General features: G+C 39.7%; 1 protein-coding gene across 25 annotated transcripts in view; it reads right to left on the reverse strand.

The window, feature by feature from the left end:
* The window catches only part of clasp2 (cytoplasmic linker associated protein 2), a 42,490-nt gene that overhangs the window by 2,519 nt on the left and 14,909 nt on the right, over nt 1-25,062 (reverse strand). For 3 of the 25 annotated variants that reach the window (XM_060897153.1, XM_060897176.1, XM_060897178.1), the window contains 30 exons: nt 24,006-24,152; nt 21,273-21,349; nt 21,023-21,115; nt 19,561-19,706; nt 19,156-19,291; nt 18,249-18,319; nt 18,093-18,152; nt 17,907-17,984; nt 17,658-17,825; nt 17,030-17,070; nt 16,748-16,912; nt 15,355-15,459; nt 13,749-13,775; nt 11,581-11,748; nt 11,213-11,254; nt 10,562-10,669; nt 9,441-9,503; nt 8,646-8,752; nt 8,497-8,520; nt 8,078-8,322; nt 7,773-7,836; nt 5,457-5,620; nt 5,286-5,364; nt 3,823-3,966; nt 3,485-3,628; nt 3,000-3,106; nt 2,762-2,909; nt 1,940-2,144; nt 392-585; nt 167-295 (listed from right to left, as the gene is read on the reverse strand). In XM_060897153.1, the coding sequence (XP_060753136.1) occupies nt 167-295; nt 392-585; nt 1,940-2,144; nt 2,762-2,909; nt 3,000-3,106; nt 3,485-3,628; nt 3,823-3,966; nt 5,286-5,364; nt 5,457-5,620; nt 7,773-7,836; nt 8,078-8,322; nt 8,497-8,520; nt 8,646-8,752; nt 9,441-9,503; nt 10,562-10,669; nt 11,213-11,254; nt 11,581-11,748; nt 13,749-13,775; nt 15,355-15,459; nt 16,748-16,912; nt 17,030-17,070; nt 17,658-17,825; nt 17,907-17,984; nt 18,093-18,152; nt 18,249-18,319; nt 19,156-19,291; nt 19,561-19,706; nt 21,023-21,115; nt 21,273-21,349; nt 24,006-24,152 (3,449 nt within the window). Of the gene's footprint in view, nt 1-166; nt 296-391; nt 586-1,939; nt 2,145-2,578; nt 2,649-2,761; nt 2,910-2,999; nt 3,107-3,484; nt 3,629-3,822; nt 3,967-5,285; nt 5,365-5,456; nt 5,621-6,717; nt 6,775-7,772; nt 7,837-8,077; nt 8,326-8,496; nt 8,521-8,645; nt 8,753-9,440; nt 9,504-10,561; nt 10,670-11,212; nt 11,255-11,580; nt 11,749-13,748; nt 13,776-15,354; nt 15,460-16,747; nt 16,913-17,029; nt 17,071-17,657; nt 17,826-17,906; nt 17,985-18,092; nt 18,153-18,248; nt 18,320-19,155; nt 19,292-19,560; nt 19,707-21,022; nt 21,116-21,272; nt 21,350-24,005; nt 24,153-25,062 lie in introns of those variants that run through there. The other 22 variants (XM_060897180.1, XM_060897162.1, XM_060897156.1 and 19 more) reach the window with 22 other exon arrangements.

Consider the following 25,062-nt stretch of genomic DNA (forward strand, 5'->3'; position numbering starts at 1 on the left):
GTGTTGTGCTCATTTTTGTTTCCCAAAAAAAAAAGAAAAGAAAAAAGAAGCCACCCGGGTTTATTTCAAAATGGTTTACAAAACAAACAAAAACGGCAAGTTGTGTATGTAATATTTAAAACCTATATGATGTGTGGAGTGCACATGGTGCGTTCGGATGTCTGACCTCTTTGTGTGGGTCTTTGTGTGCTTCCAAGGTCTTCATAATAGTAAGCTCTGCATAGTTCTTGAAGCGCCAGGGCTGTCTGTTCAAAATCTCCTTCAGCACCCGCAGTGCAAGTGCACGAATCACATGCTGCAGAAATGGCATTAATGACCAACATAAATCAGCTTTTTTTTTTTTTGCTGGCGTTAATAAAATTGTGTGTATATATTCATCCTCTGCGCATACCTCTCCATCCCCCATGGTTTCCAGCAGCAGCAGGAGAATAGTTTTGAAATGTTCATCCCAGACGTGCAGCTGTGTTTCCCTGATCAGCCGCATGAGTTCACAGAGCGCTGCCTTCCTCTCCTCCACCCGCTCGCTGTGATTGGACAGCTCCTTTAACAGCTCAGCCACCACCTCAGATTGGTCCACACTGCTATCTGTTAGCATCGTGATGCAGAAGAGAGTCAGAGCGAATACTCAACTGTGTAGACGCACATCAGGTAGATCGTGTGACCAAAATATTCAGTGTCCGTGTGACATGAACGATAAAACGTGTGACATGCAATGTGTAATAATCAGTGTTGTGCAGTAACGCGTTACTGTAACACAGTTACTTTTGGCAGTAACTAATACTGTAACGCGTTATTTTTTAAATAAAGTAACTCCGTTACCATATGGTGCGTTTGTCCGTTACTATTTAAATTAATGAATTTTAACTGAAGTTTAGCCTACAGACTAACCTGTTTACAGCAGCGACGCATTGTAGGATTGGTGGATGCCAACCTGTAAACACGGCGACGCCGCACTGTGGGCGTGTTTCCGTTTATTCATGTATGTGCGGCGGTAACGGCGAGTCAAGGCGAGAGCAAGACGAGTTTCTCAAAGTGGAAACATGCTCGTTATTTCACTTTATATATGTCTTTAGAATAAAGACAAAAACCTTTTAGTCAAATATAAGCTGTGTCTTTCTGGTTCGAAGGTCCTATCTACTGCGATAAACAGCAACTCCAATCTGGAGGTAGAAACTACACGCCTCGACGAAGCTAGAAGCTAACCCTGTGTCGGTGGAAGTGAGTCAAGACCCTTCACCCAAACAGCAGCGACTAGATTTTAACCAGACTGTTAGCCAGGGACAGTTTTGTGTTTGTATAGACCATAACACATAAAAGGGTATTAATGGGAACATTAAAGAACGTTCTTTAAAAAAAAGTTACTTTTAACAGTAATGCATTACTTTTTGGTGTAAGTAATCAACAAAGTAATTGAGTTACTTTTTGAATGAAGTAACTAGTAACGGTAACTAGTTACTATTTCTTAGTAACTAGCACAACACTGGTAATAATACAACATACAGCTTAGCTCACCTCCAAGTGAAAATGAATTTCATGTTTTGATAGTCAGGTTGTTCAAGTGGTTCTCGGAATTATATATGTGTGTTTTATTATTGTTCTCAATTGTTCTCTTAATTATTCGTTTTAAATCTTCACGCAAGCAGCTTTAGGTAACCAAGCGTAAAGCTGCCAACATATTTCTTCTCTCTATGCCACGGCATAGGCAGCATTACTGCATGTTGATGGCCAAGAAAACAAGAGAAAAATTCGACCTTATTTTGCATTGGGAAGACATGCTCAAAATAGCAACAGTTACACAAAGAATAACCAAACTACAAAACCACAGTGTTTGACACTCAAAGCAGGTAGTAATTCACCCCTTGCCAATTGTGCAGCAGCTTGGTTCCGTCCGGTGAAACGTAGAATTACAGGACAACACACACAATCTGGATTGTCTCACCATCCGTAAGGCTCTCGCCGTCATGGTCCAGTGGCTCTTTCAGGCTCTTACTAAAAGGGGAGGATCCGAAGGAAGAGTCTGAGTAACTACCTGGCTGATACTCCTTGCTGGGGCGGGGACTAGAGGAGAGGAGGGGCATGGTGTTCAGCAGAGACGTTTTGTTATCCAATGCTGTCCGACCAGTTTCCATTGTGTCAGCACCGCCCTAAAGATACACAGACATGCACAATTAATCTTTCAAGCGAATCACCTATCTACCACATTTGCAGCATGTGCATATATACCACAGACAATTTCACAGTATCTAATGTCTGTAACCCTTGTAGTTGTGTATTTTATATATTTATAAATTGACCTTCCCAACTGCCCTTAGATTTCTATTATGAGAAAATTTGGGAAAACAGGATTTTTAAAATTCTTAATTAAAAAAAAACCTACTGAAATTCTGGTCCATGGTAATTACACATACACTACAAATGTGGTTGGTAAGAATTAGTTGGAAATTGCAGATGGGTTTATATAACAGAAATGGGTTAGAATATTTGATTGGAAGATTAAGGCTCTCTAAGCTAGGCTCAGGGAAAGACCGAAATAACCAGTAATTCAGTATTTCTGTTTGTGTGTTCTATAACAAAATACCCTGTTTCTGGTGTTCGTTCTTGTTCCTCTAACCATATCGAAGTGCTGATGAACACTGAGGAGTCTCTGCCTTAAAGATATATAGCACATCCCTGTAATGATACTAAACACCAATATCTTGTATGGTTTGAGAGTTTCAGTTTCTAATCTGATGGCTCAGTACCCTTCCATCGCTAATATTACCTCTTCTCCGTCTCCCTCTCTTTTGCGAGGAGGTTCACTCATGTCCTCTTGGCTCCGCACGCTGAAGTTCTGGATGGCTTGGGTAACGCCACGCAGAGAGCTGTAAATCTCCTCCGAGTTCATATTCTCTGTGTCGTAATCAAATGCACTGAAAAAAGGAGAAGAAGGATATGATCAGTGATTTCTACAACTTGCATGTGAATTTGTTGAATTACCAGGGGATGTGTGTGTAGGTTACCTCGGGGAAGGCGTGTTCTGTGACGTGTTGGTAGGGGATGTTAGAGGACTTGACCAGCTGGCCGGTGACCTTGGAGTGTGTCGTGTCAAGGGGCTTCCTACTGGGGCCTGCGACACAAATACAAGAAGATTTAGGACTGTACTGTTACAGCAACTAAAAGTTCAGCAAGCAGACGTCTTGCATGGGTTAACGAGTGTTTCTACCCAAGGTACTAAACGTTCAGTTATCTCATCTATTGTAATCTAGTCTGCTGGTAGCAGTTATTCTGATTAAATTGTATACCACCACACAGGAGACACTGTGCAGTTTTTACTAAATGAATATTTACAGCTATAATTTGTAAACACTGATGACGGTCTCTACCAGAAAGACCTTGCCCTTCTAATCTTTGTTACATATTTAATACTGTTGCTTTTAAAGATCTTTCCTTCTACAATCCTTATGCACATTGTCAGATCTCATGCATGTGATGATGTATATCTTACTGGTGCTACACCGCCAGTGTTGCGTAGGTGGTTCTGAAGGAGTTTGGTAGCTCCGTCTTGGAAGGTTTTAGGTAGGGCACCAAGAAGCATGGTGAACTCTGGTGTATTCAACTGGAACAGTGAAATCAGCACAGACTGGGCTGCCTGGACCCAAGAAATACACAGTTCTCCAGCAATTCAGTAACACACATCATAAAAAATTCTTGATGCAAACAATACAGTACCTAACTATTTTCTAAGTAAACAATAGTGTTAATTCAGTGTTAATAAACAATAAGGAGGATTAATAAATTGTAGATTGTAGACGTAGGTTAAACAAACAGAACACTTTCTCCTACCTTCCTGACATCAGAGCTCTTGGGTTCTGTGGTCCATGTGATAATGCGGGAGACTGCAAGTCTGGTCTCGCTGGAGTTCACAAAGTCCTGTGGCTCCATTTGTAACGTCAAGGTCTCTATATACTTCAAAATGGCCACTTTCACCTGGAAATATCAGGCTCATATTACTACTAATCTAGAAAACAAACAACCTTTGCATGACAAACAATATGAGCCATATGTGGCTACTGTAGAATAATAAACACTCTATAAAATAATTCCTCTGGTAACTATTCTCACCTAACAAACAGATATCAGAAGTACACCAGCACCATTTCAACAACACATTATACGAAATGTCCTACTACAATCCTGATATTCAGCAAGACCCAGAGACAAAATAGAACTTCTTGCATTCACACAAATGGATGCATACATGCACTCACACACAGACAACAAAGGAAAAGAGGGAAAAATGAAAGAGGAGGAGGAGGAGAAAAAATAAAAAATCACTGCAAAAGGCAAGAGAGGGGGTATTGGGGCACAGTGTGTCAAAAGTATATGCACTGCTTTGTATCTCTTTCTCTTCTGTGCGTCAGGACCACGGTATCCATTATCCACTTAGTAACCAGAGTTGCTTTAGTTAGCAGGTCCACTGAGTGATGTGATAGCTAACGCTTTCAACAGTTTTTTTCATTGGGAGCACAGCAGTGATCTCCACACAGGCTCAATTATGTACGTTTTAGAAACTCACGACTCCAATTCAATTTGATTAGTGTCTCGGAACACCTCTAACAAATTTAACACTTATGATGTCATTAAGCTTTATTGATTCCAACCTTCAGCGGGCTGAGGGGGTGTTACTCAATTAGGAGCCAGTGAGCTATAGGATTGCTTCCCCTGTGTCTCACTGACCTGTACAGCTTGGTTCCACACTTGGATATGATCCTGTAGTGTGCAAGCATGTCGCCGTTTTCTGAGGGGAAGCAATTCTATAGCCCCGCCCCCGAACCGGCAACAGCGCCTTTTCCCCGGCTTCAGAAAGAGAAAGGAGAGCATATCAATGATGGAAAACCCATACAGAAGGGAGGAGACGTGGAAGGAGCAGGTATGAGGAAAGGGGAAGGAGAAATGCTAGGGTGAAAAAAGGCAAAGATGCAGTACACTAAAGGGAAAAAAGAAACCACACTGAGGGCTGGGGAGGGGCAAATGGTGTGGTGGTGTAGTAAACACGTTTGGGGGAATGAATTTAGGGTATAATCCTGTGTCAAGCAGTGACCTCTTTTAATGACAGTTGATGAAAGGTTATATCCCCATGTATGAGGTCACAGCGCTTACACAATCTTTTAATATGAAACAACTAGCCAGAAAAACCTCAACTGAAGCAATCTCTAAATAAATGTACGACATTAAGATTAACTGGAAATGACTCAACATAACCAAGCCCGTGATGATGCACGGCTGCACCCAAAAGCAGCAATTACCTTTAAGTTGGGTGTCTGTGTCTGGTCTACGGTGAATCTCATGAGAATTGTGAACTGCAGATCATTTGGAAAAGACTCCCTAGAAAGAGATGCAATAGAGAGAATTAGTGCCAAATCACGTCATCAGTTTTGTTTCTTTTTTGGGAGAAAGGTTTGTCTTATCTTACAAACCTTGTGACGTCGAGGGCTTTCTGTACTTTGGCCTGTACGGAGCCGAGGAGGTCGGCGCCCATCTTTTTCAGCAGCTGTGTAAGCAGCACAAACAGCCAGTCCTGGAGGTCTGCCTTATGAACCATTATGAAGTCCACCAGTGTCTCCAAGAACATGCTGAACACCTACAAATAAAAAAAACCCCCACATATCTATATACAGCCTTTGATATGTGCAAAATGTTCGGCTTGTAGGGATGCACAGATTTGATTGGTACCCACTGCAACTAGATAAGGCATCTAATCAAATCTGACATTTTTTGAGTTAAGACACAATGAAGATTCCCAGGAACAAAATTCAGGAGCCTCAGTTAGTGAAATTATGCCAGTATTGGATCTATATCAGCTCATTAATAAAGGGGGATCGGTGCATCCTTATCAGCCAGTACAAATCCTAGATAGTTTTAGTAAACTAGTTCAATGATCTTATGAACAGTGCAACTGTTCAAGAGTTTTTACTATTAGTTATCAAAAGACAAAGCATGCTACTGGTCAGCACAATCACCACGCATTCAAAATTAAAGGCATAAAACTTTTGTCATGTTCCTCTGATTAGATAAAGGCAAGATTAACAGCAGAAGAGGATGACGACATGAATGTGTTCTGTTAAACATTCCTCTAACTAATACGATCACACCCTCTTACTGATTAGTGTGTTAGTTTTACAGTTTGCACTTGTTAGCAAACCCCAAAAGATAAAATTACAAATAAAATTATATTCTGCCAAGCAGGAACTGCATTCATTAAAGCAGCCACCCACACACACACACACCCACACACACACAAAACAAAAACGTGTCGTAAAATCTGCACAAAATTCTTCTGAACTTACTCTCTACAGTTCCACCCCAGGCAAAGGCATGAAGAGAAAAAAAAACAACAACATAAAACATAGTGAGTTTCCTTTTTCCTTTTAAATGCATTAAGGATTAATTCTAAATAAAGAAAAGTGCAATTTAAATATCTTATTAGGGTAATAGCTTGTAGGCTTTTAAACAAATAAATTCAACCAGCATCTTTGCTGTGAAAGAGAGTAATACATAGAATAAAGAAAGAAAGGAGGAGAGACAAAGATTCCAAAATATTGAAGAGATGGAAGAAAAGGGTGGAAATTTCTGTGCCAGAGGATTTTGCAATCCAAGCACATTAGAGGTAGGGGCTTCAGTTTTCCAGACCCCTGAAGACAGGTCAGGCTTTTAAATGTGCAGGAATGTGTATTGTACCTTAAAGGAGGCGGAACTGATACCGGATTCTGCCGTGCCGAAGCCTCTGGACTCACGCTGCAAATCAAAGACATGGGTTGGACCCGAAGGCCGTCAATCAAACTTACAGTGCTGGGCAATGGCCCGGCCACCGAGAGCAAGGAAACGCTGCAGTTTGCAGGTGAGTAAGAAACCAATTCACACGCCACATGAGAAACCAAGCGTGTTAGTGTGTCCATGTGTGTTTCCAGAATAACTCACTCATAGTTTCACTGCAGACAGTTATACTTGTCTTTGAGAATGGGGTAATCTATTGGTTAATGTGTTCTACCAATTAAAAAGTTGTGAGCTCGAATCTTAGGTCCACCAAGCTACCACCACCACTGGGCCCCTAAACTGGGCCCTTAACCCTCAATTGCTCAGCTGTAAAAAATGAGGTAAAACATGAGTCTCTCTGGATAAGGACATCTGCCAAATGCCGTAAATGTTGTCTTTGAACTAAAAATATTAGGAGTAAAAATAAAAGGTCTTGGCTATTGGTTAAAAGTTAAAAAAAAAAATCTCTGAAAACGTTATGTTCATATAAATTATATTATTGTTTCTTTCTAAATTCTTAGTAAATCACCACTTTACTGGTCCACTAGGCCTTGATGTGACTGGGGGAAAAAAGTAAACAGCAAATTGTTTCAATGCTACATAATTGGTACCAATATAACTTAAAAATCCCAGTATTCTGTTAAAATGACTGTACGTGCAAGCAAGTGGAGAAATACAGATCCTGGCTGGATAGGTAGCAAGTTGCGGTGAATGAGTAGAGCTGAGCGTTCTGACTGACAGTCATGAACAACAGAAATGCACCCAATCCTTACAAACCATGCGGTTAGCCAGTGGCCTCACCCTGAGAATTAGTGTGCAGAGCGCATGCCTCTGTTGAGAGTGCCGCTACATATGTGTGTTGAGTTATAAAGGCTGTAGGTGAGGCAGAATCCGATATTTTATTCATACAGGTTTCATGCATGGGTATTGTGTGCGTGCGAGTAAAATGTGCCCAGCTAGAAGCGGCGTGCCGGCAGTACCTTGCTGTGTGGGTCTGCAAACATCCTTGTAAAAATTTCACACAATCTCTTGAGCTCAACCCGGCTGTAAAAGAACAGAGGACACAAAGACACACAGGAACATAAATTATATATAAATATTATTTTTTATTTTTTAGATGAAGCCTCATACTGTAAACAAAAAAAAAACCTAACCTTAAATATTGACACACAAAAATTTTAAACACTTTCCCTGTTCATAAACTTTATCATTGGTATATCTGCATGATCATAGGAAGTAACACACTGAACAATCCTTGAGGGACCTGTGCATGTATGCGTGGTACCTGAGAGCACGCTGGTTCTTCAGCAGGGCCTGTAACCCCATCAGCCCCTCTTTCCTCTCAGACCAGTTGGCCGAAGCACATCGGTTAAGTACTTCGGCCACATCCTCAGCCTGACGCATGTATGTGGGAATACTGCCATTGCGTGAGCTATATGAACGCTCTGAACAAGCACTCGATGCATCACTGTTGGCATCGTCATCGGAATACATGCTGTAGTTTTCGTACCGCCGCCGAGCTGGCTTTTTCTGCTTATGAAAATAGAAAAAAAAAGAAACAAATAACGTGTAAAGAATTAAGGGAATAAAGCATCACAAATAAGAGGCACATCAATAACGTAAGTGAAGTGAATAAAGTAAGGAATCTAGAGACAAGCAGGTGATATGCAACAGAAAAAAAAAGCAGAAATCTGAAAGACTGACCTTGCTCCGCATATCTCCTAACAGCTGGCAGCGTTAACAAAATCAGTTATTATATGATGGTTAGCAAAGAGTTAAGCACAGAATCATAGACACGTTTGGGTGATCAGATCAGAGTAGTTCTATTAATTGGTGTAAATGTGGTTGTTTACCAATGCATCAGCGAGGGCCTCCTCCACATCCGACCCCGTATTTAACACTCTCATGGCACTGACAGAAGAAGAGAGACGACTGGACTGCGAGATCCCCAAACCTGAACCTAAAAATACACATTGGACATTTTAGCACAACACAATCAGCTTACGTTATATAGGAACACAAACATCAGGGCACAAGAAAAAAACGTACAATACAATAATAAACACGTACCACCACTGAAATACAAAGAAAATACAAAAAATAAAATACAACAGAAAAACAGTAAGTAAATTACATACAAAAAAGAAAATGTGGGTTAGAATGAAAAACAGACGATGACCGTTTGGAAACAGATGCTGGACTAATTAAATCTACTTGAACTGACAGCAAAAAGCTTCAAATGCAGAAAACTCACTGACATCCCCACACCGTTCCCTCGTTTTCCTCTACGACAGGAAGCATGAATACAATGTTTTAAAAATAGTTCCTAAACCTAAAATAACCATAGGGCTGTAAAAATAAACTGCTCCTTTAAATTCTAATTCTGATCTTCACTTAAGTCATCAATTGTATCCGTATCCCACATTTGTGGCTGTTTGCTGGAGAGCATCATCACTTTTTTTTTTTTTTGAGACGGGAAGGAAATATTGTTATGAAAGCTAAACATAAAGCATGCAGTCCAGTCCAGTGGAGGCTGAACTGAAAAGAAAGGGAAAAAAAAAGCATGACTGGGATGAACAAATGAGAAGACGACGCATATGTAGTCTGCTTTTGAATAAGGATTGGGGAGGCTGCGGGTCATAGTTCACCTGCTGCCCCAAAGGCATCTGGGGCATGAAGGGCACCAGTAGAGCGAGAGTAGTGTCGTGAAGCTGTAACACACACATACACACATAACATGCATAATCAAATCAGTGTTAGAGCCCACCACAGAAACCCCAGGTTCCTGAACCTTCAACAAAACACCAACATTGTGACCCACACTTACAGAATCAGAGGTTAAAGTCCAGTTCTGCCTGCAGGACCCGCTCCTTTATTCTACCACACAACTCCACAGTGACTCGAGTGTAATTTAATCAGGAGTTTTTTTAACACGACAAAAATAAACCACTTCATGCTTCTATTATATATGTTCACGTAATGACACTAGCATATCCATTCTTACTGAATAAACATAAATCCTGAAATAAGGTTATATTACCTAAATTCCAATCTATGCTTGACTTTCAGAAGAAAGACAATTACAGCACATGTTTGTCTGGATGCTTGTTTTGTGCTGTGATATTTATGCAAAAATTCTCCGAATAGGATTTCTGGTTTCATCCTTTAGTCTGCTGAAGAAAATCTTACTAGAGCAAGTTGTCACATACAATTTATATGCGTTATAAAAACAGACAAACCTGCCTTTATGTTCCTTAAAACATTATATTACTTATACCATACGCATTTTCTTAATGAATCATATGCGTTTTTAACACCCTGTCAGTTGCTGTCAGAAATTCATAGAGCTTTTTTCCTCTAGTGGGCCACTAGTTTGGAAACACCAAATAGTTCTCGCAGCATAATCCATCAGCATGAAAGAAAGGAAAGCTTGAAAAGCAAGAAGCAATGATCTTCTGCATGATTATGATCCCTCTGAATCACATCACTGATGATTTCATACTCGATGGTAATAAGAACATTTCAATCGCTATCAAATCGAGTTTTCAGTCTTCAAACACCATACATAATTTAATGCAACAAGCCATGGTGTTTGATTTTTATAAAGCATGTGGGAAAAACAAGCCTGAAAGCTAACCTGAGGTCTAGCAAAGAGTAGCGTGCATGCAAAAAATATTCAAAATACATCCTTTTTAATCCCTAGTCCCTACCCTGTGGAGCCACAGCTATTTGTGACTGGTTCTGTTTGCAGCGATGACTGGCTACTCACCAAGCGGTGTGAAGGAACGCACAGGGCTGGTGTCTCTGCTGCTCTCTCGACTGGCCTCACGACTGCAGCCCTGACTCACACTAGGCCGTGGTATACGACTACCCCGCGCTGACCCACCCCAAGAAAAAGGGACAGGCATAAGAAAAGACAAAGGAACAGAAAAAAATACCATGAAAGAGACAAACAGAGCCATAAATATTACGAAGAGACAGAGGAGTTAGGGGACAAAGGGAGGATAAGAGAGAAAGAACAAGCTTAACATACAACACAGTAAAGCACTGAAACAGAGCAAGAGACTAGTTAAAAATCGGGGTCCTAATTTTAAACAAAGTTTTCGTATATTCGTAACCTGTGTTAATTCAGGCCCTAAATCAGAAATGGAAATATTGGAGAAACAAAAATAGCACAGATAGAAGGATAAGAAGTTAGAGATAGAGTACAAGATACTGATCTGTTTATTTTTGTGTATTATGGTGTGATTCAGCACTGCGAATTAGCTCAGCGGGTTAATGCGAGAGCATGTCCTGTCTCCTGAAGCAGGCCAAAGCAGCACAATCACCTGTGAACACCACTGCAATCCAGCCAGTACGGAGACAGACGGATGGGTTATTGTAATGTGATTAATGAAGGGAAGAAGCACAGAAAGCATACCTCCTTTTGATCCATTGTAGATGTGGCTGACGTTGGATGGCGCTTTGATCAAAGAAAGCAGATTTTAAGAGCGGTAAGAATTACTATTTGCTATAGGCTGCAACCACCCCACCCCACCAACACCAAAAACCCACCAACAAACGGCAAGAAAGAGAGCAACAACTGTGATTGACTTTGCAGGCAGCAAAAAAAAACAATAAATAATAATTACAAATGACACAAACAGCAGCTGGGAGATTATTTTTATTTATTTAATCACAAATCAAAAATGCAAAAAGGTGAATTTCACCTTGCGTTCTTTGCAACACCTCAGATGTTGAGTCACATTCAAATAGAGAGACAAAAGAGACAGTAAGGTTGGTGCTTACCCACAGACAGTCGGGTGGGGCTTGAATCTCGGCTGCAGCCCTGACTGCGCGGGATTCTGCTGCGCCGCTGGGAACCGGGAGCAGCACTCACACGCTGGGCGCCTGTACTGAGTGTGCTCAAAGCTGTGCTGGCCAACACACGGCCTGGAGACCCAGAGCGAGAGCCCGCTGATGAAAGAGAGGGGAAGGAAAAACAAAAAGGTAAGAGAGGAGTATAAAACAGATTAGACCCTTCCTACATTAAAAGGAATACTCCAGTTTTTCAAACCCAAACTCTCACTCTAAGTCCACTTTATTAGTAACATTTATTCAGCCAGTCATGTAGCAGCAGTCAATTGGTTATTGGTGCCAGATGAGCTGAAACTGCAAACGCTCTAGGATTTTAACACACTATAGTCTCTGGATCTTGTACAATACTGTTAAAAAAAAAAAACACTACTAAATAGTCAAACTGATGGATCATAAGACAAATGGCGGTAAATCCTGCACCCAGCTCAGAGTTCTGTTCTTGGTTGACAGAAGAGTAACCCAACCTGGTCTACTGCTGTATCCACCTGAAGGTACTTTGTGTACATTCTGAGATGCTTTTCTGCTCATCGTGGTTGACAAGCGTACTTATTTGAGCTATTGTAGCCTTCATGTCAGTTTAAACCAGGTCTATGCATTCTCCTCTCACTTCTCTCGACAACAATGTGCCTGCAGAATTGCAGCTCACTGGATGCTTTATGTTTTTCACAGCACTCTGTTTAACGCCGTTGAAGGGAGTGTTCATTTTCAGGAGATCAGCAGTTTCTGAAATAGCAGAACAGGCAGCAAACACAGCACAACAACCCTGAACATTAACCGAAGATTCTGACCTGCATCTGCATGATTTTATGAATGTGCTGCTTCCACATGATTGGCTAATTGCACGAACAAGCTAATAAAAGTGGATCGCGAGTGTATATTTTTCATTTTTTTTCCTCATGTTTAAATTTTAGCAGATTAATCTAACAGATTAGGTTGAAAAACACTGGAATGTTCCTTTAGTACATTCAATAAAATAGCGTATATTGAACACACACTAGTGGAACTAATGAACAGCACAATGAGAGGAGCTAACAGTGACAACATGACTATCGTTGAACACAAAATTTAAACATCATTATTTTATGACTACGATGGAGTTCATACAACAAGAATCCACAAATACAAGAGAAATGTTTTATATGCAGCGTCACCAAACATAAAAATGAGATGTGACCCGTGCAACAGCAAAAACATTTTCTAATGCTAATGAACACAGACATGGACCAGCTCCTCCAGACTTTTCTCTGTAACGCCAAGCATGTTTCCATCAAAAATTATTTCTACAGTTAGTTGTGACATGACTATTTCCAGCAGAATTTTCTTTTAAACTTTATAAAACAGCACTAAGGCACTCAGAGCAAGCCAAGCAGAGAAGCTGTACACTATACGTGCAGCACCTAGTGAGGTTGTGGACAGTAACGTCCACCTGTCTTCATCAACCATGAAGGAAGAAGAGGGTGGATCCCGGTGGTAGGTGTGTAAAGGGGAAAGTTTTGTGTGACAGGTAAAATATGTATAAATTCTTACCACCAGTTGGTGTAGCAGACTGTGATCCTGAGCCAATAATGGGCCAAAATCATAGGGAGGAAATTAGGAGCCATGAGGCCCATAATGTAGGAGGAGGAAAAGCACATTAAAACAATAGCATAGCATAATGGGCTAAAAACATGCAGGTAGCTGGAGCAAGAAGTGAATAAATACATGAGCCTGGAAATAAAAAGAGCGACGTCAAAAAGAGCGCACACAGATTCTAAAAAGCTGCCGATCTGCACTGCGGTAAGCTGGCAAAGAAATGAAAGCTGATGAAAGAAGGTGAAATCCCTAACACATTTAATGATTCTCCAGTTCGCTGGTTTGTGCTTCCCTTTAACACAAAATTCTTTAATGGCTTCCTTTAAGTCAATGATGCCGCACACACATACACGTTAATGCGTGAGACTGCAGGAGTGGATTTGGCTCTCAAATGTCCTGCAGGCAGAAATGGACTCACACCAACACACCCAAGTGAATACCACACAGCATGCAGGTACACACTCGCACACACACACTCACTCACTCGCACACACTAACACACTCGCCAACACGTCAGACGAGGGTACCTGGCGTGCAATCAGAATCGTCGGAACCTAAAGGCACAGAAACAGTTGGAAGGAGCCGCATGTTACATCCCGAGAGCAGGATGATTGCACACACACACACACACACACACACAGCTCTTGGAAAGAAAGTGCATGCTACAGCAAGTTGTCCACACATATATCTAGTGTACATACGTATTGGTAGCTTTAATCGTGTGTTAATTACTTGAAGGTGCATAGTTTAACTGATGACTCCATGTCTAGAGGAAAGGAATAATATAATGAGGTACGTGTTGCTCATTTTGTATTTTATAGCATTTTACTGGCTGTTGCACTGATACGAGTGTGTCAGGATGAGCAGTGTGGACGGGGTGTTTAGAACATGACTGAACATTAAGCTACATCAGAACAGATTTTATTTATATGATGATATTTAGGCTCAATTCAGCAAAGCTATAAAATTGAAAGATGTGTTGAATCAGAATCAGGTTTATTGGCCAAGTGTGTTGACACACACAAGGAATTTGGTTCCAGCTCTTCCAGACATAAATAACACTATACATTTAGTGAATTCTTTAAAGCAATCCCACAGAGCTAGCTGTTGATTATCCCTGGAAACCTGTCCTTAGTCTCTCACAGCCTTCCGGTGCTTTCACATACGCAGCATTTGATCTTCTATTCTATTCTGTTCTGACTCTTTAGTGTGTGGTGTGTGTGATTTGTGCAGGTAAAAACACAGCAATTACACTTCAGAGAGGGAAAAAAAAAAATTCTATTTTAAAATAATTTCAGAAACAAAGAGTTTAAAATATTTTATGTATGGCATACACCATTTATTTTCTCATTTTAGTCTTCAAATCTCTCACACATCACTTTTCAGCAGCATGACCCTGTATCTGCTCATTTTTGCCACTATATTCTGATCAATGGATGAATGCGTTTTACACTATACACCTTTCAGACAAAAGTTGTTAACAGCAAACAAACCAGTCTGATCCATACTCAGAAACTGAAAGTGTCCATACTTTGAACCTCTGTTCAGTCTTGTATTAGACACACAGAAATGGCTAGTTACCACAGTCTTGTTCGTTTCTAGTTTTAACTACGATATAAAATATATTTCAAAAAGGGAAGCACTGACATCAATTTTATAGTCGGGTATCGACAGTTTTGTGAGTGTGAACATGGGTGACGACATCAGCGGCCATCTTTCCTTGCTTGTGTTGAACAGAGTAACTGCAAACCTTTAAAGTCGGTGGATCAAAACTATGTGGCCAGGAAGTGCACACACTGTTCTTAAAGACCCCAGTTACACTGCTGCTGCCTGCACAGCACCCACTACCATGTCAGTGTAAATGCTGAACTGAAAAAGGTGAATATAATCTGACAGCCATATGATGATCCCTTTCCATTGGTAAAGATGGTACATTGAAGCTGACTTCATTTACTTAACTCAATAACTGATCACCTGCAAAGTGCACATATATGTTACCTAATACCATGAACCATAAGAGTCAAGAATTAATACAAGTTAGGTTTAGTGTATAAATTAAGAGTGATCTGATGTGTGCACATGTTCATGCGTGTTTGAGGGCTTCATCAATAACGTGCATGTGCAAAAGCTTACGTTGGGACTGAGATACCATCTTTGTTCGGCTCCGGGCCCTCGAGTCCACCTGAGTGCTGCTCAATCCTGATGGAGTTGACAACGGCTGCTTAGTACGGAGACGTCCTGGGAATGCACAGACAGACATCAGTCTCTGACGAAATCCAGCCAATACATAAAAATTTGTTTGCCAGTTAAAAGTCACTCGAACATCAATCATTCCAGCTTTATACAGGTCACATTGTCAATGTTATTTATTACATGTTAATGTGCTATTTGATAAAATTGTGATCGCAATCTTAAATCCGCTGTATTGAACGTTGATGGGTAACCACAATGACCTCAGGACTGGCACGTTAAATTGACAAAACCTGGAAAATAGGTAAGTATCTGTAATACTCGCAATAGAATGCTTTTACAACACTAACATCTGTAGAAATTACAGGGCACCAGAATGTCAAAGCTTTAAAAATATTAAATGTTGGGTAAAGTTAGACCAACTAAATAATAGTGTGAATAAACACAATTAACCACATAAAATAAAGCAATCGATTAATTTATCATTTAAATTATTTAACTTAAAATTGTTTCTTAAATCTAGTGTTAGATAAACAGGTTAACTGAGAGTTGAGACCGAGATTAAGTAGGCAGACTGGAGAAAGCATTAGAAAAATAAAGATGAATGGAGGACATCCAGATTAAGCAGCTGAATGAAATTCACAATCACAGTTACAGTCTGAAGCTAGAGTCTGCAGTACTGCTCCTCTCCAGCAGGGTGCAGCAACATTGCAGCACAAACAAGAAGAACAAGGAGAGGAAAAACATACTACAGTGATCTGGATTTGAACCAGAAAGCTGCTAGACTAATAGATGACAGATATCTATGAACTACGAACACAATGTCTTCCATCAGGAACAGATTGTGAACCTCAGGTGTGTTTTATATGCATGTTTGTCTCCTGATCAGACTGCATGTGGAGGTGAAAAAAGATCCACCCAAAAGCAGGAAAACATGAGGACATGAATACCAAAAGTGTGAAACAGGAGATCACCACAAAGAGAGACAAAGAAAGGATGGAAGAACAGATAAGCTAAAGCAGATGAGTGGACAGGACGTCTACGATATGATCTTACCATCCTTATCAGAGGCATCATCTTTAAGCCAGAGAAGAGAGAGAGAGGAGCACAGCAAACCAGTTAGAGAGAAATGAGTACACACACACACTTTTCAGAATGCTGACATACTTCAGATCACTTAATTCCAAGTAAGGGAGTAAACTGAAGGATATATTCACAGAGAGAGAAAGGAGAGATGTGTGAGTTTGAAAGAGAGATGAAAGGGTGTTTCAGCTTTCAGTGTTCTAAGTATGGGGTCCATCCTAACAAGTGCCCTGAGTGTTTCTATAGCAGATACCTAGCGAGGCATAGGTGCCTGGGGGTAAAGCCGTAGTGAGGCGGCCAGCTCCTCCTGCCTGTCCACCGTGTCTGGCCTTAGCACTGGCTGCTGCATTTACATCAACATCACTCCGAGATCGTTGCAGGGAACCTGGTGAGCCTGCTGATTTAGAGCTGGCTGGAACTGAGAAATAAACAAATAAAAACATAATTAAACAACTACTCATATGATTTAATCTCTGTATTAAAAATGTGAACAAAAAAAATGACAACAGTTTGCATTTTTATACTGACAGCTTACCTCTGCCCGGAGCAGCCGACCACTTTGAAGTTAACGGCCGACTAAACGGGAAAAAAAAAAAGATTGATCAAATTATACAAATTGTTTGCTACTGGTGGATGAAGGTGATGTGAGAATTAACTGCTAGTTTGGTGAAATGACAAATTCCCAATGGTCGCCTTTTCCATCGGCCATAAGCTTGATACCAGGTGCATGTTATTTGGTTTCGACTTATAACTACCTCAAAAAGTAGCATATGACACTCTATAAACAAACATAAATTTAAAAAATAATTAAGTAAGTAACCTTTCCCTCTGAAAAGCTTGATTGAGGGGAAAAAAGAAATAGTTCCACTACAGACAGTAACACATCATGAGATTCTTTCATTACTGTCCGTATCTTTGGTCAGCCAGCAAATATTTGTCAAGAATTAGACAAGAGGACGTGACATTTCAGCAAACGGTCGTCCAGATAAAGGAGTAAACAGCAATGTAATGACATTTACTGTTGTCACTTTCTCTCAAATTACTGGAAATGTAATGTCAGATGTCAGGCGGTGTCTGTTTAGGTGTGTTTTTCTAAATGTGCTCAGGAAAATTGCCTAATAATACATTATTGTCAAAGAGTCCTGTACGTGTGTCTTATTTACTTGAGACTTTCCTGCGAGCTGGAGGAAGAGCGATCCGATTGTGGGAGTGATGCCACGCTGCCCGAGCTCTTTAGACACGACTGAAGTGTCTTCTGGTAGGACGGTTCTAGCGAGTTATACAGAGACTCCGCCTCTGTGGGGAAATGAGCCCGCAGCCCCCAGTAGGCCCTGAGAGACAGATCAATATTCCTACATTAATTCAAACTCAGGAAATGTGGATCATTTACAGGCCGTTGAAGTTATCCGTACTTTCTAGCCTCCACTCGAGCCTCTGAGTCAGCATCTCTGATTCCCTTCTTTATGCTGTCCACCAAAACGGCCGCATGCCTGAGACAGACAGAGAGAGAAAAAGAGAGAGCACATAAGGAAGTGCTACGGAAACTTAAAAAAAAAAAAAAAAAAAAAAAAATCCCTTTAGTTCCTCTTTCTTCATACCTCTCCAGAGAGTGTGTCTGCCACTCCTGCAGTAGCAGATCCAAGAATTCATAACAGCGTCTAAAGGAGGGGGTGATGAGAAAGTATATAATGAGGAAATTGCACATGAATAGGGTTTAGTACATGATTGGTATCGAGTGGTGCTGCTGTTCTCACCTCCTTACAGCCACAGATTTTGAAGTGCAGTTCCCGGTGATGAGAGGAATGAGCCGTGGCACGTGTGTATGCTACCGACAAAACAAACAATAAACACCATCAAAACTACTGTATGCTTGACTGCAGTTATCTATATGTAGTTACTGTGTGACCTCTTAACATTTTGTGTGTTTTGGTTCGTCGTTTTAATTTTAATTGTATAGTTTACATGCATTTTTCTTTACATTTTCTCTATAATTTCACTACAAACTCTCTGATGTCTTTATGTATGAGGAAAAAATACTTTAGTTTATAACCCAGTTCTGATTAATCAGGTGGTGTTTAATATTCTATAAGAGCGTCTGTGACCATAGTGTCAGCTGTAATCAAAATCACTTCTCATTTTTGGTTTTAGATTTACATTTTATGGTTTCTACAAAGACTCATTCAAATGGAATTGTAGAGCAGATGCTTCAAATAATGTAAACCTAACAACAGAAGTGTATTTAACACTTTGACTCGAAGGAGTCACTGGTATCAGCACTTTTGTAAGTATTTCACTAAGGGTTTTCTCACCGTCTCCAGAACATAATGAGCTGCTTGTTTTTTGCCTTCACTTATTAACTTCAGGATAGAGAAACCAAAGAAAGGCTTGTGGGGGAACTACTGCCCATAGCTGTCCTTAATGATAACAGAAACTAACTTGTATGAATGTATAAATGTATTAAATGCAATATAAATATGATTATATGCATATGACATGCTCTAATATATTAAGAAAATGTCTGTGAGAATCTTGACATACTGTTATTGGAAAAAGATTAACTTTAGGTTGGTAACAGCTCTCTGGTGTTATATTCTTTACATATTAAATAAACTCACGTTTATTAAAGCACATTTACACCCACTAATACTGAGGATTCCTCACCTGTATAATGATGCGAATTGCTGCTGTCCCAGAGGTCGCCATTATTTTTGCACAGTTGGGAATAAGATTAAACAATACAGGAACGATGGCCTCTGCTCCATGGTCGAATCTATTCCCCAACAGTGTGGACAGGTGCCTACAGACAACAACAATAAAATATAAATTAATAAATAAAATTTGAAAAAGACACACACAGACAACATAAAATTTGTGCTGACTGCTGAGAAAAAAACAAAACGTTTTATGCAAATGTTCACTAGTTTGGTACATTTAAGAAAATCAATTGGCTTGCACTTTATGCTGTCACTTATTTTCAGCCCCATAATTAGGTGACTAAGGGAAACGTGATCTTAACAAGCCGAGTAGAGCGGCGTCTCTGAAATAAAGCTGTGATCTGTCACTCACGCCACAGTGACGCAGGCCTCTCGCACCACCTGCGATCGCAGGTCCTTAGCTGAAAGCTTAAACGCTCCATCTAGTAAGCGCAGGTGCTGGTAGAAACAGTCGTAGTTTTTTGCCCCTGCCACCAGCAGAGATCGGATCTTCTTTAACTGAAAGGAAAGAGAGAGTTCAGTTAACATCTATGTCAGATCATTGAAACAGCAATTTGGAGAATTTCTAAACCAGGTGATAATTTCAGTCGGTACAACAGCCTTCTGGGAAATCTGAAACTTATACCATGCTTAAAGTGTTCTCATGAAAACAACACCATGTAGGGAAAAAGTCCTCATGTCTCACCTGCTATTGTTTTTGACCATACAGAAGAAACTACCTTACACTGTACGACAAGCCAAGTAGCACATTCAATAAATACCCGGAAAGATTTAAGTCCTTAACATTCAAAAGAAACAGCAGGGCACAGACAAATTATTCATAAACGCATGCACAAACACGCCAAGTCTAAAATCTCTTCTCATAGACCACCATTTACACCTTAACGTGTGCTCTGTAGGGACTCTTTAGAGCAACAGTGTCAAGGTTATATTCCATCAAGGGGAAACACATTTTTAAACTTTACTCTCTGCTGTGATAAGGGTGAGACAGATTATGAAGAGAAAAATGCAAATAAAAAAATTGTTTGAATAAATGAATAAAAATTTACAGAAATGCAACCTGCAGGTAATTCAGAGATGACGTGTTCATACTTCACCGGTTATCTCTACACACCGTGTTTATATTGAGACTGCCTGAGATTCCTATCAAAATGCAAGACTTCAGGAGGTGCACGGTCTGATCTGATCTTGTTACAATCACAGTGCTTGCTTGTATTACACGTGTGTACGAGTATTCACATCTGGTTAACCATTTTTGGCACCAGCACTCCAATAATAAAATCGCTTACGTGAGCATAGAGCATGAATAATCAAATGAAGGCGATCAGATAATAAAGAAAAACATGGGGGAAAAATCTGGGAATATTCTGACACACCTAACAGCACTGCTGTGGAGAGAGGTGTGTGTTAGACTCAAAATTCATTGGCTTATGAAATAAATAGTCTATAACTTTATAGTATTCTACTCTATATAAATATATTCAACATGATACTAATTTCATCAAAAGTACCCAAGTACATTTTCTCTGTTGAGCTTAAATTTTAACCAACCCGTGTCTGCTATTTAAAAAAGGGGGTCAGTCCTGTCAAATGTGTTTGCAGAAATGTTTTGAATTGATGTGGAAAAGTTCTAATTATCCTCAGATATTTATATAATATATCATATTGGCGTTTAATGCTATAGAATCATCACTGGATGTCATTGCATGTCAGTCAACAGGAGAACCTACTGTAAATGCCTGAGTGTTTACAAATCTTTGTATTCTTGACACATACATGTTCAGGATATCTGCTTATTGCAAGAATACACTCACTGCAATAGCTCTCTGATCCCAGTCGTGTTTATCATCGGAGAGAATCTCTCGGATCTTGTTCAGATTATCCTCCAGATCACGCGTGGAATAGATCTATATGATGAAGGAGAAGAGAGAGCCACTTACACCATGTATCTTTATACACATTTTACGCAGGCTTTCAGGAGTTCATTTTTAAATTTTATAATCTCAATCAACCTTTTGATATTTGTAGTTAAAGTAATGTGTGTGAGTAATATGTGTGTCTCACCTGAACAGTGGGGACATCTGTGAATGCTTTAATAAAGTCCTCCTCGTCTAAAGCTCCAGCTACCTCTTTAGACACACCTGTAAAGAAGGCATCTGTTAGATTCTCATTGTAGTGGTCTGGAATGTGATCTAAATGCATCTCCTAATTTTATCCATTTCATATGAGGACACCTTAATGTTACTGAGACAATACAAGATGAATTTCACATTTTTATTTCTTAAGCCTGTGTTTTCTTCTTGTATGAGGTCTGGTCATTTAATAGTGTGTGTGTGTGTGTGTGTGTTTTTAGGAATCAGTGCAGAAATCTTCAAGAGAGTATTTTGATTACATCTAAAGTTTCACGCCACTCCTTCAAATCACACACTCTCAATGGGAAAGCTTATCTTTAACTGTGCCTCCTCAGAGAGAGGTTAGTGATGGTTGCAACTGTTTCCATAGCAACTGAGCACACTCATGTGTTTCTATGGAAACCACTGCAAGGCCAAGAGAGGGGATCCCTCTGTTGTGTGTGTCATATTTTGAAATAGAGGTCACTGTCATTGCCTGACTGCACTGTGGGCTGAAATTGACATAGAAACAAAGAAATAGCAAGCAAAATTTGATTTAAAATCAACATGTTTTTAGAAAGAAGTGCTTACACCAGGAACTTCAAAAAGCACATGTGGCAAACCTCCTTCAGTAAAAAAGAAAAAACACACACAACGCTTTCAGATATAAAGAACATCCTGTCTGTGCAATATAGAGCTGTCAATCTCGGGTCCCGAGGGTTCCCAAACCCCTGAGTATGCATGTGGAGTAGTGAGGAGTTAACGCAGGCCTTTTTACTCTCCATGAAATGCAAAGCAAACAAATGAGTTTCAGCATAAACATCAGTGGGAATAACAGATACTGCAAACTCTGACAAAAAGACCTGTGGGGTTTAAACCATATTAAAAGATGTCAAAAACCCCTGGAAAGAACACATCATTCTTTATATTTTCCTAAATGACCAACAGTAGATATTATACACAACACATCACTCTCCCAGAAAATGAAAATGTACACCAAGTCTACATATATTGTATACCACGTTTTAACAACCACAAGTATGCAGGCATCTGGCCAAAGCAGCCACTGTGGTGCTTTTCCCCAGGCGTTTTATATACTCGAGCAGCTGGCAGGAATATCCTCAACTCACCTCTGACATCAATTATCAGTGCATTGTTCTAGCACAATGCTAATCCTGGCATCCTTTAAACATATCGGCTGTTAAAAACAGATCAGTTGTTATAGATTTATATTTACCACACTTCCCCACAGCCACATAATATTTTTACAGTCACACCACCAGTGTGTTTGTAATTGGCACTATATAGGCAAATGCTGAAAGAGCCTTTTATCATGATAAAAATATCTTCATAACAAGAACTTGGTAATACTGATAAACACTACTGATGGCAGCTTCTACTATATCGAGTTTCCACAGCTGCTGAGTAAATATTCTAAAGCAGTACTCCAACAGCACCTCTGGGTTTAGACCTAAATCCTGTTGTGTCCTGAAGTTTCCTAGCACACAGTAGTAAAGACAAAAAGGGGAATGATTCATCTAAAAGTCTAAGGGGGGAAAAAAAAAACAAAAAAGGAAAAACGTTTGTCATTTGATCTGTAGAACATTGATTCAGTCAGATTTTCTTTATTCATGAGGTAAGTTTAACCAATTGCCTTCAGAAATAAGAACCAAGAGGTTGACTTCCAAACCGTCTCTACAATCATCTCTTTCTGGAACTCGGTGGTTAAACCTTTGCACTATCGATCAGAAGATCATGAGTTTAAAGTCTCAGAATCGCCAAGTTGTCACACTTTAACCCAGGAACGTTAACCCTCAACGGCATCAATTGGATAAAATATCTATCCAGTTTGGATAAAAAAGATGAGCATAAAATAATAAATAATAATAATAATAATAATAATAAATTCCTGAGATCTACTTATGTTCTAGTTCTCTCTGTTAAACCTTCAGTGTTCACGGTTACTACGACTATCTGCTTTCCTCCAGGATATCTGTAGCTCTTTCAGCTGAAGTACTACAGATTTAACACATAAAAAAACATACCAGGTTGTGTCTGTTTTAGTACACAGTCAGTTTAGGACTAAATACACAAAATGAACTAAACATGCTGAATAATAACACGTACACAGACAAGTGTACGTGAAATTGTTGAAAGTGAAACCAATAAATAATGTTTGGAATATAGTGAACTCACACCTACATTTGGTGTCTGAACTAACAGAGATTTTTGAAGTGCTGAGTTTTAGGGCACATAAACATTATTATAATTATTAGAAAAGAAACTTTAAGGTGATTTGGAATGATACAGTGTATGGTTGAGGATCTCAGTTTCTTTAATATTGAGTGAAAGGCGGTTAAGGTCTTGTATAAAGCATTTTGTTTGATTCATGAAACTTCCTTCTAATAAAATGTATCCATAATTTCAGTGCTAAAGAATGGTCTTTCAGGCAGGCTTTTAAGAAACGATATTAGTTAGTGTTTGTAGAGTCAGTGTAACCTATTCCTGAAGAACAAATGGCTTTTCTCATCTGGAAATCAGGGTGAAAATCACAGAGCAGAATTTGAGCAGTTTGAGATTAGGAGCTTTTCTAAAGGACCAAGCGAAGGAACCAGATGATGACAGCTAACCCTTCAATTCATGATGCATCAAATTTTCTGTGTACGAGTGTGAATCTAGTGCCTACTCATTTTGGTGGCTCCAGTAGCACTGGGTCTCCTGGAACTGTTGGCTGAATCTGCAGGTTTCTTCGGCACTTTGGGGACTTTGAAAGCTGCCTGGGATGACGAGGGCCGGCTACCATCCACCGAGTCATCGTCATCAAAGCTACGATCTGAAAGAAAAAAAGATTAAATTAAAATACAGGTCATAAACATTCAAAACAAAGATGATTTGAATTTACACCAAATTAAATATTAGTCCAGTAGGGTCTTTAGTCTTATAAAGCCTTAATAACCATGCCATTACATGATCAGATGAAATAGGCAAACCATAATCCATAATTGGGTTTATGATATTTTCAGAGCTTCCAGATTTATGTTAACGGTTAAAAATACTGTAACACTAACATGATCTATAAAACGCTGATCAAATTAATACAGGCTCAATTAATACAGGCTCAGGAATCAGTAGCCTAGAAGCCAGGGACAAGCAGACTTTGTATAGGGTTTCATAAGGTTTCTTCAGTAACCTTCATAAGTTCTTCATGTCAATTCAGTAACCTAATCTTTTCGATAATAAGGGATAAAAAGAAAATGCCACATATTTGTGTGTAACTTTAGCACACACCACTCACGTCACTACAAACACTGGATGAAGTGCAATCTAGTTGATTGGAGAACTTGCTTATTATGCGCATTATGTAATGTGCACACAGATATTTTCTGAATCCAGAACACACAAACAGTATGTGAAAACATCCAACAACAGGAAGACACTCCAGCTAGTATAACAAACCATCACAGCACATTCGGCCAACGAGTAAAAATTCATACATAGCCAAAACGTTAGCCATCAATTTAGAAATATTTTTTGCAAAGGCACAAACATGATGTGCTACATCAGAAAACTTTTCGGGGTTACGCAGAATCCTTAAAAAAAAACAACATTTGTAAACCCTTTGCCTGCATTAATGCACCTAACTTGTAATATTACACCATAACTTACACCATAATGTAATATTACATTCGCTACCAACTTTTCAGCCCTAGTCAGTTAGATTTCCAGGCAACCAAAGCATGGGA

Source organism: Tachysurus vachellii, chromosome 21 (assembly GCF_030014155.1).
Source record: "Tachysurus vachellii isolate PV-2020 chromosome 21, HZAU_Pvac_v1, whole genome shotgun sequence".
Lineage (NCBI taxonomy): Eukaryota > Metazoa > Chordata > Actinopteri > Siluriformes > Bagridae > Tachysurus > Tachysurus vachellii.